This window comes from Pogoniulus pusillus, chromosome Z (genome assembly GCF_015220805.1).
Source record: "Pogoniulus pusillus isolate bPogPus1 chromosome Z, bPogPus1.pri, whole genome shotgun sequence".
In the NCBI taxonomy this organism is placed as follows: Eukaryota; Metazoa; Chordata; class Aves; order Piciformes; family Lybiidae; genus Pogoniulus; species Pogoniulus pusillus.
Genome location: NC_087309.1, coordinates 100,616,514 through 100,634,847, shown reverse-complemented (window position 1 = coordinate 100,634,847; position 18,334 = coordinate 100,616,514). Strand labels below are relative to the sequence as shown.

The window sequence follows — 18,334 nt, the reverse complement described above, 5'->3', positions numbered from 1 at the left end:
AAAACCACCAAAACCCTGCACTGTGTATACTTGAATTTTTATTCTGAATTTGGAAGTGTATTGTCTGGTTGTTGGGTTTCTCTTTGAGTCATCCTTGTAATTGATATTTAGTATATCAATGAATATTTGCTACATAAATTTTACTGAAATTGATGAAATCTGGGGTTTGAAGTTGGGAAATTTGCAGACAGGTTATTATGGTAGGCTTGTATGCGATGGAGCTAATCTATGTTTTAATTTACTGTAAATATAATATGCAGATAAAGGTGGCTTTTTTTAATACAGGAGTTAATAAGGATCAGTGTATCAGCAGTTAATTATGTTTTAGGTAAGTATTATAGGTACACTTTGTGCATCCATTCTGGGCTGACTGTGGGGCTCAAGAATTCATTAGTTCTTTAGATACTTAAAAGCTTGGTACTTGTAGACACTCTTAAACATTCCTATATGAACATCCTCCTTGTAAACAAAGATGAAAAAAAGAAATAATAGTTTCCAGGTTGCTCACTAAATTACTGAAATTAATCTAGTTATGTGTTACTTGCTGATCCTGCAATGTACTGTGAGGTTCGTGTCGTGATCACTGTCTGCGGTGCGGTTGCTGGCACTAGCAGTGATGTAATTTCATCTTTGTGTCAGGGAATCAGATGCAGCTACTTATTTTAATTGAGTTCACTGAGAACTCAATATACTTGAGAACAGTTCCTAGTTTGATGGCAAAGAAGCCCCTTCTTTTTTAAAGTTTTCTTTTAATTCACTAATTTGAAAGTTCCTGTGTTAGTGACTTGAGGCCTTAGTTATCCTGAGTCAAATTACAGTAATGTGGTATGTTTTTTTTCATGCAGCAATTAGAAGCTCATGTTGTCTTGCCAGTGATTTGCTGAAGCTGGAAGTAATACTCCAGTCTTATTTTCTGCTTGTTACTGTCTTGTATTGAAGTATTCCTTTTAAAAAAATCTACCTGAAAGATTTGTTTTAAACCTTCTATACTTTAAAAACTGCTTCCAAATTTTATAAGTGTCTGAGTTATTCCCGAATAAGACAAATGCCTTTATGCATTGCAAATATGTGGGACTGGAAGAAGAGAAACTTCTTTTTGTTACAGCTTTCAATTCTTAGTTCTGTTTTTTTTTTACTTCTGAGTGCAAAAACTGTCTCTTGGAAAGCACCAACAATGTTTTATTGTTAATTGCGTCTCTAGATACATAACTTTACAGTCAGAATAGAGTCTAGGGTCAAGAATAACAGACTAGTTATCAAGAGGTGGTGTCAATGTCATGAAGGTGAAAGAGATTTAGTAAGTGAATGAATGTGAACTAATTTCTGCTGTACCCTGTGGTCTCTTTGGTGACACTTGTTACAGGATTATGTGTATTATAGCATGTTAGAAAATGTTTCAGTAACCTAATTGGTGATGTGTAGGCTTCACTGCTACTATCAGTTTGTTGGTTCAGAAAAACAGACTTGTTCTTTGCGCTGTTGGATTTCTCTTCCTCTTACCTACAATAAAAATATAGAAGATTTTAGTGAAAGTTAGCGTTTATAATCCAAATCCATCATTATTTGCAAACCAGTAGGAACTAGACATTATGCTGAGATAAAATCACTTATGAAACTCAAGCTACTTTTTCACCATGCTAATTTGATCTTCTGTAAATGTCAGCAAAGCAAAGGAGGAAAGTAAAGTGCCATGCAAGATGCACCTACAATGGGAAACCATAGTAGGTAACAGTGACTGTATTTTTTTTTCACTGTGAGATGCTCAACCTTGGTAGTTAGTGCACTTGTTTGAAGTGCTGCTGTTGTAAGAAAGAAGATTCAGCTGTCATTTCAATGAATGTCTAATTGTGGATTGATGTGGAGCAGAATGGATGCATATTTAATATACGATCCTGAATTAATTACTCAGACAGCATTATTGAACTTAAAGCTACAGATCGAAGCACAGAAGTTAAAGGATATGTCTTTTGGCTTGTCATCATCCTACATTCTTTCACTACAGGACAATGTGCTGGTTTTTCATAGCATTTCTCCCTTTTGTTATAGAAGCATAGTGAGTGAGGAAGGATGAGCTGGAAGAGAAGTAACAGTCTTTCGACAAAGAAAGCAATTTTTGCCAAAAACTAAACAAAAATTAAAAAATCTGAAGCAGACACCTTTGTGGAAAATTGTAGCCCAAATATTGTTGTTTTGGAAACTGTTGCCAAAATAGTTGCTTTTTTAATTTATTAATATATATTCTGTGAAAACTGAGGTTGGATGAATTGATGCAGGGTATCTGGAGATGTGAGGTTTCATGGAGTCATGAAATCCACCAGGTTGGAAGAGAACTCCAAGATCATCCAGTCCAATCTATCACCTAGCCCCATCCAATCAACTAGACCATGGCACTAAGTGCCTCATCCAGTCTTTTCTTGAGCTCCTCCAGTGATGGTACTGTATGGTCCTGAATGAATGACTGTATGTAGAGTCACAGTATCACAGTATCACCCAGGTTGGAAGAGACCTCACAGATCATCAAGTCCAACCCTTTACCACAATTCTCAAGGCTAGACCATGGCACCAAGTGCCACGTCCAATCCTGCCTTGAACAGCTCCAGGGACGGCGACTCCACCACCTCCCCAGGCAGCCCATTCCAGTGTCCAATGACTCTCTCAGGGAAGAACTTTCTCCTCACCTCCAGCCTAAATTTCCTCTGGCGCAGCCTGAGGCTGTGTCCTCTCATTCTGGTGCTGGCCACCTGAGAGAAGAGAGCAACCTCCTCCTGGCCACAACCACCCCTCAGGTAGTTGTAGACAGCAATAAGGTCACCCCTGAGCCTCCTCTTCTCCAGGCTAAACGATCTCAGCTCCCTCAGCCTCTCCTCGTAGGGCTGTGCTCAAGGCCTCTCCCCAGCCTCGTTGCCCTTCTCTGGACACGCTCAAGCATCTCAATGTCCCTCCTAAACTGGGGGGCCCAGAACTGACACAGTGCTCAAGGTGTGGTCTAACCAGTGCAGAGTACAGGGGCAGAATGACCTCCCTGCTCCTGCTGGCCACACCATTCCTGATGCAGGCCAGGATGCCACTGGCTCTCTTGGCCACCTGGGCACACTGCTGGCTCATGTTCAGGCAGGTATCAGTCAGCACCCCCAGATCCCTCTCTGTTTGGCTGCCCTCCTGGCACTCCGACCCCAGCCTGTATCTCTGCATGGGGTTGTTGTGGCCAAAGTGCAGCACCCTGCACTTGGAGCTATTGAACGCCATCCCATTGGACTCTGCCCATCTGTCCAGGCGGTCAAGGTCCCGCTGCAGTCGCTCAGGAAACAGATTTATTTCAAAGGTCAGTAGATGTAAATTCTTTTTGATAAAATACTAATACCTTGTAGGTTCATTTTGTTGTATTTTCAACCTTAAATCTTAGCTGGAGAGAAACTATCGTGTGGTGGTCTGTTCTTCTGAGCTGTGGGTGTTGTGTGTGTCTCTGTCTCTCTGACCATTTCTGTGTTACTTAACATCCAAATGGCTCTTATTATGATTAATTTTATTTGTGTAGATGGCGTTAATTGATTACTCAAACCGGTTTCTCTTTCTCTCCCTCTCCCACCTCCCAGTATAAGAATTCAGGAATTCAAGTACAGCTCTGTCTCTTTGGAAACATGTTATATTTAATATGTTTTTATTTGTTTACACCTTTCTCAAAATGCTACCTGTAAAATATAATCTGCAAGCTGACAATGAACATCATTTCTAGAGAAGAAATATCAAGAACCACCAAAACCTGAGGTGAAAGGTAGGGAAATAAAAACTAGGTCAGCATGCTCTGTTGTCAGTGCAAACCCCAGCAGGAATCCTTCCCCTGAACTGTTACTCATCTGAAACTTGTATATGTCACAAGGAAAAAGCTTTCTCTAAGAACTTACTGGGTACTTCAGTTTACTGTAATTTGCAGCTTAGGGAGAGAAGCTGTTACTTGTTAGAGACATTGCATCATAATCTGTTGAGATTTCTTGCTTTGTAGCTAGTGACTAAATTTATGGCACTTTTTAACAGCCTCACAGGAAGTTTCAGAAATACATCCAGTTTTCACCACTTCAAACACATTTATAGAAGGGAAAAAAGAGTGCTGGTTTTAAGTTGCAATCCTCTTTTAATTTTCTTTTATTTTTAGAATGGCAGATTTTAGGTTTTATTAAAAATCTGATTGAGACATCTTTTACTTTGTTTTCTTGGTTTTTTTTTCCTCTCAGAAAAAGTTGTAAGCACTGAATAGAGCCTCAGGTTTTATAAATTGACTTAGTCAAGAAGAGGTTTTAGTTGGCATTCTGATTTGTGAGATGTGGGACTTTAATGTGATAGTTGTGGGGCATACATTTTAAGTACAAGCCTAGGGATTTCAAGTTGATAGTGATAAAATATTGCCTGATTATTAAACCACTTCTTAATAGATACATACCTATATAACTACAGTTGCCTTTCATTTGTTTATTTCATAACTATTGCATCATTCATTTTTATTACTTTTATGGAACAATAAATAACAAAAGGTTTGTAGATGAAGTGAGGTCTTCCTCTAAGACTCTCTCTCTGCACATTTTAAAATGATTTAATCTTTGGGTGTTTTTTCTCTTTTTTTCAATATTTATTTTGGCAACACCATTCACTACATTGTTTTAAGAAAGGAAATTTAAATTTAAAAAGCAGTTCATAGTCCCTACGGAATTAAAAACTCAAAGTATAGATAATGTATTGAACAGAACAAAAGCATTGATACCTTTATAATCTGTACATTGGCATTTTCAGCTGCTCTGATGATATTTCTTTTTAGCTTTGAAATCAGGACTTAGATTTTATGACATTGCTTAACCAGAATTTTGTGATTATATTTCACTTAGAGAGATACTCTGAATATAGGTTAAGTAATCACAGTTAATACTTATACTGTCAAAGAAGGGGGGAAAAATACACTTTCTTATATCTCTGATGAAACTTGTAGTGGTGCCTGATTGCAGCAGTCTTATTGTTGTGACCATACAGCTATTATGTCCCTAGAGGCACTGTTTTGGTATTTAAATCACTTAACAAAATAATGGGTAAGTTGAATGGTAATTTAGGCTCAAACTCTCACAATATCAACATCTAGATAAAGGGACAGAGAAGGGTACATTATAGGAGAGGAAAATATCCTAGGGACATCCCTAGGTAGTAGTGTATTAGAGAAGAATGAAAAATAGAAGCTGAGTAAATGGGGAGTCAGCTTGGCCACAGTGGGGTTTGTGTGACAGTTATGTAGAAAACCAGGCTGTGGTTTTGTTCTCTGATCTCAAGTTGATGCAGTCCATTGTGCCTGCAATACCTTTGTCCTAAGCAAATTTACAGAGCATTAAGTGTAGACTTTCTCCACTATTCCTTTGCAACCTGTTCTTTCAAATTGAGGATTTTTTGTTTTTAAAGGAGCAGAGCCCCCTTTGTTTAGGACCAGATGACTTCTGTCAGAAAGATACAACAGTTCCTGGACAGGAAATACTGAAAAGTGCAAGGCAGTTTTTCTACTTTCACTCAGTTGGAAGTAGAAAATTCTTTAAGTTTTTTTTTCTTGTTGTTTTTGCTGTACTACCCTCAGTGGCTTGTGTACCCTCTATGGCAAACATGATCCTGAACAACCCACTCATTAACACTTATTTTGCATTGTATAATTCTGTATTTGAAAAATGGACTGCCTACGTTTAGATAGCTATTGTGCTTTTGAATTGGTCTTGATGTTGAGAATGAGTTTGTGAAGAGGACTGTTTCTGTTGCTGATTTTGACAACATTTTGTTGGAATATAAAATGAATGTATTGTTCAGGGTTTTTTATTTCACTGTTCAGTCATGACATTTTTAAACTTTTAGCCACTTGTTATTCATTCAATCAAAGTATCTTAGAATTATGGTAGATGTGAAAATACATATTAATTTGAGGATAAGGAAGAATTGTCTCATAATGGCTCAATTCTTCATGTAGCATGTTAATAAATAATTTCTAATTTATTAGAAAATACTTCACATACTGAGCAAACTCTTGCTAGGTGCTTCTTCATAGATCTAGACCTTTATTTCAAACAGGTTTTGAGTGACCAAATTTGTTGAACGCTCAGATCATTCTGTTTTCAACAGGTGGAAGGCAGAAGCTTTGAGTAGGGAGGTTGGGCTGTACTATTTCTAGAGGTCCTATCCATCTTCACACAGTCTGTTGTCGGGGTTTGAGCAGAATTGAGCAGTCTGAAATAAAGGAGAGTAGGCAGGGTAATGCTAGGTCATTCTGAGAAGGAGCACAGCTGCAGGGAAGTGGCCTTGGGAAGACCAGCAGAGAAGCTGTGAAAGTTAGCTGCTCTCTGTAGCTAACTGCACAAGGGAGCCTTGAAGGGGGCAGGTTGGTCAACTCTGTCTCTATGTGTGTGGACAGCCCATAAGCTGCTATGTAACCTACCAGAATTATACATGTTTTATTGAACCATTATATAAGCACCACTCATAGCTTCAATAAACAGAATTGACTTTATCCACTGTATTGGTGAGACTGTGTCATTCTGGTTCCCTGCACGGATCCTGAAGAGAGGAACACATATGGCAGTCTGTGACTCTCTGAAGCTTGTTTTATTGCCTGTTCAGATGAAAAAACATAAGAATGTGCAAAATGGGATCCTGATCAATATTACTGGATTTGCATTGCTGCAGAAAGTTTTTGAATTATTTTTTCTCTAGATAAAAGTGTAGGTGGCTGCAGATGTTTTGGGTGCAAGGTATAGTGGGCTGGCCTGACTTATGAAGAATCTACAAGCAACAAGGTAGAGGCTTTGGGATGCATAGAACTTTTAGTCTGCAAAACACCTATGCTAACTGTCCCTGTCATGCTTGAATTTGGTTGTGATATTCTTTATTCTAAAACTAATCAGTGTGAATAGAAAGATGGCCAGTATGAAGGAATCTCTGGTCTCACTGCCTGTGAACTTACAATGTAAGTGACAGGAGGGAAAGCAACAGCAAATTGATGCAAAGATGCACTTTCCGTAAGCCTTCCACAGGAGACAGTTTTTAACTGTTATTTACAGTTTATTTACAGTTTATTACTGTTTTTTAACTGTTATTTACTGTTATTTACAGATACTCTTTAAATTTCTTGGACACTTTCTACTGGAGCAAATAATCCCTGTAGATGGAAACAAAGTATTTACAGCTATAAAGGTATTGAGAGTAAATCTCTCTTCCTGCAAATTGTTCTCTTCACCAGCTTGCACCATGTGAACTGGCCATGGAGAACAGTTTAACAGTCTTCCTGAATATATCAAGATGTGAAGTGTATGCCCTTGATCATCTCTTTTATTCTAAGCAAATTATTTTTTTTCCAAATTTTTAGTGAATTATTTTCTTTAAATGTTACTTCATGCTCCCTGCTTTTGCCTGACCTCCTTTCATTTTGTCTACATTTGAAGTAAAGTAACTGAAATTTGCCATAGCCGATGCCTCACTCTATGAAAAAAAACAGCCAACCAGCCAGAAACAAACTCCCTCCATTTGTCAGGTACGCAGCACTCCTGTTAATGCACTAGAGAGGGCAGCATCATCCCACTGTTGATTCAACTTCTGGTCTGCAGTGTTTTGAGAAGCCTCTTCTACGAATTCGGAGGGGTCATCTCAAGTGAACTTTTCAGGATTGAATTTCTCTCACTACAGTGAAAGGCATGATGGCATGGTTCCTTTGTTAGTGATGATTTTGGTTTCATTGCCTCAAAATCTAGAACTGTTTTCCATCCCGTAGCAAAGGAAAGGGAGAGAGAAACTACATTTGAAATGCTTGATCACAGAGTTCTGAGAGGTTGATAATTTTCTTTGTTTTCCTTTGTATTTTCTCTCCTCTTCTTACCACCTCCCCCAAATCCGTAACACTGAAAAAAGAGGAGATTAAATAACAGCATAAAGAGCTCTGCAGAGACTGTCTGCAGAGGTCAGTCTTCTATAGAGAAAAAAATTCAAAGACGTGGTTTTTCTTCCAAGGAGAAAATAAAATAAAGAGTTTCAGAAAGAGTGCCATAATGCAAATCTTTCTATTGGAAAGTCTCTAAAAAGAACAAAACCCGGCTTAGAAAGATCAGAGAATCCTCTGTTCATTTCATGAGAGCAGGGATGACTCTTTAGTCTTGGGGTCAGAGCTTATGGAGGAGAATACAGCTGGTTTGTTTTTTTAGGGTTTGGTTTTTATTTCCTAGAGTACATTTAAATCTATTCTTTGGATTCTGTTTCAGACCACATTTCCCAAGGAAGCATGTGAAAGGAAATGAATACATCTACATGTAAATCTACCATACTTATAAGAAATTGTCATTAAAAAAAATAAATGGAGCTAACCTGACATTTTACTAAGCATCTTTTCTGTGCCTTGTGTAGATTTTGTCTGCTGTGAGTAAATGATCCCCTGTGTCAGGAAGCTTGGAAAAATAAAAGTGATAAAGTGTGTGCATGTTATATGGATACTCCATAGCAAAGGAAAAAAGCAGAGAAGGTGGAAATTGCTACTGCAAGTGTCTTGTCTAGATTGTGCTTCAAATGTGATATAACTCAACAGAAAAAACAGTGATACAGATGTTGTTAGCCCCAGTAAAAGCCATGTGTAACTGACTTCACTGGTGTGCATTGTTGTATTAACTGTTGGGGATGCTTTTCCACGGAGGACTGATATTCATGAGACTGTGGCTACAAGGCATATGTTGTTTTAGCCTCTTGCATTGTACCAGCCGAATGACTGAGACATGTAGGTATTATTGTGAGTTCTCATCAGAAGCTTCTGATGAAAGAGGTCACTTTAGAACCCAGACTGGATGAATAACGCACAGCAGTATCTAGTGGTTAGCTTATTCTGGATAAAAACGAAATGTGAATGTTTTTGTAGTTTTCATTAAACTCATAGTACACTTCCTGGTATTTAGGTAGCTGCCTTCTCTGTGGCCAGAAGCGTAGGGTTGTGTGAGGATGTGAAACTACTCAGTTTTTACATAGGAAAGGTCTCTGAATGCAGACCATTTACTGAACACCTAAGTAACCTTTTATTTGTTTTCCTCTTGCAAACACTTTGGAATTCCTATCCTTTAGAGCTTGCTATCTATAATCACTGTAGAGACTAGCATTTAGGGGTGGATAAGAGAACAATGCCATTGCTGCAAGAGTGAAATTGTGCTAATAATCAACAAGGTTTTTATTGCAAATGTAAACTTGGTTACAGGATATTTGCCCCCACCAGCAGCTCACGTGCAAAAGAGCTTTACAATAAGTAATTAAATTAATTAAAATACAAAGCATGCAAACAAAATGATATGTGCTTCTGGCACACTTCTAGTTTTGGGTGAGATCTGAAATTCCAGACTGAATTCATCTTCTTTTCCAGAAAAATCTCTCTAACTGTGCTGACATGTAACTCATAATTTATCATTAGTAACAGCTGCCAGGATCTGAATTTTCATATTCCCTGAAAGGTACATTTTAGGTTTTTTGAAGGTTAATAAGAGGTACTTTTCTCCTCAGTCTTTGTGCTCTTTCATTAAGGGCTATGAAAACATTCTGGTCTGAAAGACCATATGGAACATATTTTAAATAATGGTCAACAGACTCTTTCTTGTGCTACTGCTCTGCATTATTAATTTGCAAAATGGAGTCTTACTAGTCTGCCTCTGAAAGCAGGAGCTATCTAAAAATCAGATCTTTGCCTTTTTCATCTTGTGCTCTCTTTGTTGATGCATTGCTGTTGGGCATCTCGTCAGGATGGAGTTAAAATGTTTTTCCTGCAAAGTGCAGAGAAATACTATCTTTCTTAAGCAGATATAATGGAGAATATTCATTGATCCATCTTGTTTGTCAGGGTAGGCCAATTCAGAATCAGACTGGAATTTTCACTTTTGGAATGGGAAATACTTTTCTCAATTTTTTCCCCATTTTCTATGATTCTTTGGATTCTAACTACTAGTCATCAAAATTATTTGTTTGAAGAGCAGTGTTGTCTTTAATTCCTCTTTCAGACTGAGTTCATTGCCTGGTCTTAACCTTCGACTCCACTGTCACAAGAGCTTTTATTACTATATCTGAGAGCATGGTGTTCTTGTACTGAATTGGCAATGCACAGCTGTGTGCCTCAGGAGGGTCTGATTCACTCGCTGCCACTGCCTGAGACAGTTGTGGACAGTGAAGTTACCATGAACTTGCTTTGTACCTTGCCAAAATGAGCCAGCTGAGTGCTACCACTGCCTGGTGAGTAGGTTTCTGCTAGCAATCAGGAATATTTGTTCTCATCTGCAGTAGCAGCTGTCATGGTTCCTTACATTGCTTGCAGTGGCTCGTCGGTTAAATACTTCTAATGAAAACCTGGAAAGTAGAAAAGCTGTTTGTGCTTCAGTTGTTTACTAGCAATCATGTTGCAAAGTTTTTTTCACCTCTTTCAATGGCAACTTGAAATAAGCTGGTTTTCATGAGATGCTGAATGTGTGTAATGGTCCCTGTGATGAAATGCTTTAAGTCACAACTCCAGCTCCTGGTTTATGGAAGTTATTTGTGTTACTGGATAGCTTGCACAGAATCTCATGAGGTTAAATAAGGCAAAGTGCAAGGCCCTGCACCTAGGCTGGGACAGTCCTAGATATCAACACAGGATGGGGATGGTGAAATTCAGAGCAGCCCTCCAGAAAAGGACTTGGGAGTGCTGGTGGATGACAAGCTGGATGTGAGCCAGCAGTGTTCTCTTGCAGTCAGAACGCCAGTCTCATCATGGGCTACATCAAAAGCGGTGTGGCCAGCAGGCAAAGAGAGGTGATTCTGTCACTTTGCTGTGGTTAGACCTCACTTGGAGTGCATTTGTCTTTGGAGATCCCAACACAGGAAGGACATGAACCTCATGGGTTAGGTCCACAGGAGGGCCATGAAAATGATCAGGGGGCTAGGAAACCTCTCCTGTGAAGACAGGCTGAGGGAGCAGGGGTTATTCAGCCTGGAGAAGAGTTTAGGGAGACTTAATAGTGGCCTTCCAATACGTGAAGGGACCTCTAAACAGGTTGGAGAGGGACTTGTTTACAAAGACCTGTTGTAATAGGATAAGGAGCAATGTTTTTAGATTAGAGAAGAATAGATTTGGATTGGATATTAGGAACACAGTCTCTACATTGAGGGTGGTGGAAGACTGGACCAGGTTGACTCAACTGGGGTAGTTGAGGCCCCATCCCTGAAGGAGGTGTTCAAGGTGAGGCTCAACAGGGCTCTGGGCAACTTGATCTGCTGACTGCAGAGGGGCTTGGTCTAGATGACCTTTGGAAATCCCTTCCAACCCAAACTACTCTGTGATTCTAGAAAGAATAATACTTTCATTATGGAGCAGGGAAATACATACAGAAATTTGGCAAGACAGGAATGTCTAAGACAGTCTACAAGGTTGCTATCCAAGTCCTGGCCTCAAAAGTTTGTATTTCTCCACAGAAGCTGACAGCAAAGGCATTTCATAGGAGTTTCTATTAGGACAGCTGCTATACTTGTGGTTTCATTTGTGAAGCCTTGCCATTTTGAACAGTAACGTATTTTTCAGTTCTCAGAGTTTTACTCAGCAGTGGATGTTTAAAGAGGTAGTCTTTATATGAACTGTGCCATTCCCAGAGGATAAGAGTTGGCTGGTACCTCAACACTATATGTGTTAGTTTTGCTGATTCATTAGATCTAAAATAGTTCAGATGTTGGAGTAACACTTCTCATTGATAGTGAGTGTGTTTCCAGAACCTAATCTGAAAAGAAATAATCTGGAAAGTTTGATAGATGTTTTGGGAATTTCTTAGTGGGGTCTTCTAAGTTTTTATCATTCTCTGTGCCTTAAAATCAAGCCACACACTTCTTAATTCATGAGCAAAGTCATATTTCTTTGCCTCTGCTTATTGAATATCTGTTATTTTTTTTTTACCATTATTCTGGTTATGTAAGCAGATTCAAGAGTTGCTAAATGATGGATTGAAATGAATTGTTTTCTTTTCTTCTTGGGGACTAGTGGCATAGTGTTTAATTGTTTTCAAAGCAGAATAATAAACTGTAGAAACTGTGGCCATAGTACTTCAGTGTGTTTACTACTGCAACTTTTCTGGGTGTGTATTTAACATTTATGCTAACTATATAATGTGCTTTGGCATATTGAAAACAAACTATCACCTAAGGGGGGAAAAAAACTGCTGTAGAGTGAATCTGAAAGACAACTCCTAGCTGTGTGATACAGTTACATGCATCTTTAGTTAGATGGTTTGCTTTTGCTAGTAGATACTTGATGAGAATCTATACTTTGAGGACAACAAATCTTCTAATATTCACTGTCCTTGCAAAGTCTACCCTCCTACACACACACACACACACACAAGTATTTTTAAGAACAAAGTTATCTTTCATCCTAAGAGTTTTTTATGACACTTCCTCTGACATTTAAAGAGCAATCTTATTCCATAATTGTCATTGTATTACAATTCTTATGTAAGCCAAGCTGGTTTTGTTGCTAATATAAAAGTGCTTTTCTACTCGCTGAAATTCTTAGCATCCTTTTCCTGTTCTTATGTCAACTTGAATCACACTTCTTGCAAACAGATCACCACATTTGCATGTAACAGTTCTGGCAATGTTTCACCGGTAACCAGCGCAGTTAATAACTGGGTTCCTGTTCTTGTCCTGATGAGTCCTTTTCTCTGAAGTAGTAGTATCTGCATCACCTGCATAGTCAATGCTTGTCTTTTCATCCTCTAACAATTTGAACTCACTATTTGTTTTCTTGTAAGTTTGGAAAAAAATAGAAGTGTCAAAGATTTTTTTTTTGCTGCTGATTTCAAGCACAGAATGTACTGCTCCCTATAAATCCTTGACTAAATGAAAAGGAACTAACATAGTATCAAATAGAAGATGTCCATATAAGAAAGAGAAGTCATAAATGCTTCAGTCTTACCTGTATCACGTGTTTGCACACATGTGCACAATCCAAGAAGAACCCTACTTAATTATTACTAGTTCATTTTTTCTCCTAAGTTTTAGTTTCTCTGCTTCACTCAAGAAGCTTCACTCATCAGCACAAAAGATCTGATTTTGTCCCTTAATTGTCATACGAGTTCTCAAATGTTTTGACTGCTTTTCTGACCTGTCCTAAAGGAATAACAAGTTTTTGCTATTTAAGTCTCAAACTCTCTAAAGTTTTTGCTATTTAAGTCTCAAACTCTCTAGTGAGATTGTTTATATCTTGGATGTTAGCTTGTGGGATCTCTGGTCTGACAGATCATTTACATGTACCTGACTTTGCATCTGTGATACGTCTGTTGTCTTCTGTAGGACTGCTTACTTAGTTCATCACTTGAGACTGAATTTTGTATACTCCTGGTGCAGCCAGGATCAGATGATAATGAGGATTGCATCTGCCTCAAAATTGCTTGAGCATTTGTGTTCATATTTTACATTTTCTTCAATGGACAAAAGTTAATCCACTGATCACTTTAGTGGACTGATGAGAATGACATATGCTTTCTGGATTTTTTGTGTGGTTGGTTTGATAATTTCTTTTTTTTTTTTTTCTGTTTGGAATTTGATACTTTTGTTGGTACTTAGGAAAGTAATATTACTTCTATGCCCAAGAGCAAGAGAGACTTGGGTGCTAAATGCATGTGCTTCAAAGCAGTTTAGGGTCAGCCAGATCTAAACAAATCAATATTAAAACAGATAACATTCTTTGATAGAAGTAATTTTCTAGCTGTTCTGTTAGAAGTTGCCCAGGGAGGTGGTGGAGTCACCATCCCTGGGGGTGTTCAAGAAAAGACTGGATGAGGCACTTGGTGCCATGGTCTAGTTGACTGGCTAGGGCTGGGTGCTAGGTTGAACTGGATGATCTTGGAGGTATCTTCCAACCTGGTTGATTCTATGATAAGTTATGGGGTGTAGAAGCTACTGTTAATATACAGCATTGCTGCAACAAAAACTACATCTATTTAGTCCTTGCACATTTTGACACTTTTCAAGATGATCTTCTGAAAGTACACAAAGCATTTGCTGTCTTTCAAAAACACCCTATCTTTGAGTTACATCTGTCTTGACAGATTCCCAGTTGTGTGTGGGACTTCATTGACTCACTGCCCCTAAAGAGACTCAGTTTTTCCCCCTGAAACTTACAAACGAATGAGCAGTACAGGTGACTTTTTTTTGTGTGTGTGTGTTTTCTTTAATCTTTTGGTCAAATAAATAGATCAGTATGTGAAGTCTGCTTCAAATATATTGGGAAATCAGTCCAATTAAAGAAGTCAGGCTATTTACTGAAATGTGATTGAAGCTGCTTCCTTGAAGAATAGACAAAAGAAGTTATTTTTGATCTTAGGAAAACAAATGCATGAAGCTGGACACTTTACAGAAGTGAAGTTCATGAACAACAGTGGTATAAGAATTCCTCTCAGAAGACAAGCGCTAAGGCATGTTAGTGCATCTGTCTTTCATGGATATCATAATGCTTAGGGAACGTTTAAGAGTAAATGTAAAACCAGTGTTCTAAATTTGCTATGGTGATAACAGTATAAAAAGGTCTGTGCCTTACTGTGAGGGGAAAGTGAGTTATATCCCAGTTTCTGAATTATTTAAGATTTTGAACTCATCGTGATGTCCTCTAAATAGTTTGGGTGTTTTATTCTCAGCATTTCTTTGTATTATGTATTCCTGGCATTTTGTAAATTTAGATGATATTAAAGATGTTGAAAACTGTTGAAAACATAAATTAACTTATAGAGCCTTTCCTTAATAACCGTACAAGTCAAGATCACCTTTTGCCTAATTTCTAACACTTAAATTCTTTTTCTCTGCTCTTCAGCATGTTGTAGGTCTCATGATTATCATGAGATATTTTTTTCATTTAAATCTGAACTGAGGTGAGCAGGCAAAACTGTAAATTACTTTTATTGTTCAAACTTACAGAAAGCTGAAGCAAACTGAGTAGATAATGTACCATCTCTACTTGTTCCCAAATAAGATACTTCTTTGGTTCTGAAGAGAAAGATAGAAGGGGTTGCAGATTCAAAGATGTTCACCCCTGTGGAAGGAATTCTGTGAATGCTTGGTAATTTAACATTTCCCTGGACATTGACTGCTTTTCTAAAGGTGTTTTATGTAAAGGGCCATAAATACTGTGATAGCAAAATGAAAATGGAGGAGAGCCAAGAATTCCCACTAGAAATATCCCCTGTTCAAGCATGAAAATAGTTGTTTCTGTTCAGCTTGAATTCCTCTGGAATCCTATTTGCAGTTCTCCTGATCAAGCTAGGCAAGTGTGTGGCTGATGGCAGCAGCCTTTGGCTGCAGTCCTGCTGCCTACATCCGAATCCATGGGAGGAAATAGGAGGGGCAGTATACCATAAATACCATGTTTTTCCTGCATCAGCAGCAAGTTGTCCTCTTCTGTATAATTCCTTACTCTTCCTTGGCCACTCAGCAACTCCCAAGCCCCTACCAACTAAACAGACAGACCAGGATTTTCATCTTTCTCCAAGCTACATGATGCTGTACATTGCTACAGTGTAGTAATAAATGATCGTTCAAATTCTTTTGCATGGAAGATGTTTAATACAGTTTAGTTGCAGACTATGACTATCATACAGGAGCAGAATCATTGAATCTTCTACAGATCACATGAGATTTAGTGGTATAGAAATCTAGGGAGGACAGTGGGGATGGTTGTAAATAGACAACTTTATTTATGTCTTAGGAAGATAATATCACGCAAGTATAAGAGAAGTACTGTGAGAGCAAAAATATTTCCCCAAACTGGATGAAAGAACAAGAGAGAGAGAAAAATCACCAACATTTCCTGAATTACATTTTTTTAATGAGAATTTTTGGATTTTTAATAGTGTGGCTTGTATGGCTTGCAAAAGGGATGTAATTTTTATGAGAAATGAGCTTCATAGACACCATTATGTGTAATTTTTTTTCTAGAACTGTGGCCCTTGTGCTGGCCAAGTGTAATACTGCTTTCCCTAATGCTATTTTGTAATGTTAATTACAAAAGTTTTCTGGAAACTCTGCAGAAGCTATAGTTTGGGTGAAAGTGCCAGGTCTTACAGGAATTATTCTTTCTTACGAATCTCATTTGAAAGTTCAAGGATGCTGCATCCTGCTGAGCCATTGGGTGTTTCTATTTTCAGTACTTTGTGTGCTACTTGACTCATATTGATTTGCAAATACCATAAAACTGTAGAAAACAGGAAGACTGTAATAGCCTTATACAGTAGCTGAGATTTTTGTATTCCCTAATTGAGGTATTTATTAAAATTGAACAGGACTAGCTCATCGTAATAGCAAGCTGTATTTTCTCTGTTGGCAATACAAACTACTCTTTGAACTGATTCCAGTTGTTTCTTGTTATTGTTCAAGCGTTAAGATTTGTCTGCTGTGGAAGAAATAAGAGGAGAAACTTTGTTTTCAAGTTCTCTCAAGAGGTAGTGACACACAATTTGTGTGGATTGCAAGAGGTGAAGGTTAACAGTAAATTGTTAAACAAAAAAGAATTTCCCCCCGTGCCTAGGTTATCAGTGTCTGAGATATTTGTCTGTATTTCATTACAGTAATCAATGTTCTGGAACACTAACTTACTGTTGTTAAACTGCTTTTTCTTTCAGTTACCCTAAATGTTCTAAAATTCAAAGTTTGCACAAACTTAGGGTTGTGAGGTCATGCAGGCAGTTCACATTTACTTTCTTGTGAGAGTGAGAATGCCTTCAATATTTTAACTTTTAATGTAAGTTGAGAAATGTGGCCACAGAATTTTCTGCTTCTAATACTGCCCCTTTTCCTCTGAAAAAAAAAAAAAAACAACCAACCAACCAACCAATAACAACAACAACAAAAAAAAAACCCACAGAGTACCTGTTGGGTTCCCCTCTGGAGGTTTTAAGTTCTGGGATTTGATGGTTCCACATAGCTTGTCACTTCCTAAAAGTGATCAACAGTCTGCCAGATTTCCTGCACAGACATTAACTAGTCTGGTGGAAATTGTCCAGTAGGATTTATTTTTGTGCTCTTAAGAGACTTTATTCATTTCTTCCCCTCATACACGCCTGTGCCTTTCTCAGAAGGACAGGGACAAACGTCAGAGGCTCAAACCGGCACCATCAGCGTTCATCTCCCTCCTGCAATGCAGAAGGTCTTACTTCTGCTTGTTGCATGACCCCTGCACTGCGAGGGAAAGCTCTCTGGTGCTCTGTGTTTTGTCTAACAGCATTTCACAAATGTGCACTCAGCCTCTGGTTTTCATGAACAGCTCATACACTGAGTCACAGTGTGATTAGACCAGCTTTTTGGATGTGAAGTTGTGCACCTCGAAGCACTGGCTGTTAGCAGTTTAGGTCCCACAGGCATGTTTTATTACTGCTGGTCTGGAGTCCTCAATATAGGGAGGACATGGACCTGATAGAGTGGGTCCAGAAGAGTGCCATAAAAGTGGTCAGGGAGTTGGAGCACCTCTGCTACAAACGCAGGCTGAGGGAGCTGGGGTTGTTCAGCCTGGAAAAGGTGATGCTCTGGGGATACCTAATAGCGTCCTTCCAGTATTTGAAGGAGGCCTACAAGAAGGATGGAGAGAGGCTGTTTACAAAAGCCTGCAGTGAAAGGAGGAGGGGCAATGGCTTCAAACTAGGGTAGAGCAGAGTTAGATTGACTGTTAGGGTCAAGGTCTTTACCGTGAGGGTGGTGGAACTCTGGAACAGGTTGCCCAAGGAGGTGGTTGGATTCCCACCCTTGGAGATATTCAAAGTGAGGCTTGACAGAGCTCTGGTTAACCTGATCTAGTTGAGGATGTCCCTGATGACTGCCGAGGGGGTCAGACTAGATGACCTTCGGAGGTCCCTTCCAGCCCAGACCATTCTATGATTCTATAAAATTCTAGGTTTAAAGAAGGAAAGTATCATCAAGAAAGCCATGTTTGTTAATATAAAGGCTTTATTAATCCGGGTGGTGCAGGGTGGTGCAGGATGGTTTGGAACTTGTCCAAGCCTTGATTGTATGACTGGGTTATTTCTGTACTTCCTTATGAGCTTTAACAGTAGCGGCACATACACAGACAAATCTCAATATAACTTCTACCACAAGTAAATTGTTAAGCAGTTTGCCCCAAACTACATAATAAATTGTAACTGCTCAATATGAAGTCAGAATTTCCCAAGGCTAAGCCCTGCCCCTCTCTGTCTTCCTCTCCTACTGCTTGTTCCTGCTCTTTTGTAACCTTTTAAATACAACCTTGTTCCAAATAAGTGCTTTGCTGTTCTTGCATCCTCTGCTCTTCCATACCCCTGCCTTTCTA

General features: G+C 38.7%; 1 protein-coding gene across 3 annotated transcripts in view; it reads left to right on the top strand.

The window, feature by feature from the left end:
• Positions 1 to 18,334, top strand: part of COMMD10 (COMM domain containing 10) — a 139,167-nt gene that overhangs the window by 84,759 nt on the left and 36,074 nt on the right. The window contains exons 6-7 of one of the 3 annotated variants that reach the window (XM_064140109.1): positions 7,123 to 7,203; positions 8,262 to 8,354. The exons of 1 other annotated variant lie outside the window; for it this stretch is intronic. In XM_064140109.1, the coding sequence (XP_063996179.1) occupies positions 7,123 to 7,203; positions 8,262 to 8,297 (117 nt within the window). In that variant the 3' untranslated portion in view covers positions 8,298 to 8,354. Of the gene's footprint in view, positions 1 to 7,122; positions 7,204 to 8,261; positions 8,355 to 18,334 lie in introns of those variants that run through there. One more of the 3 variants, XR_010301284.1, reaches the window with a different exon arrangement.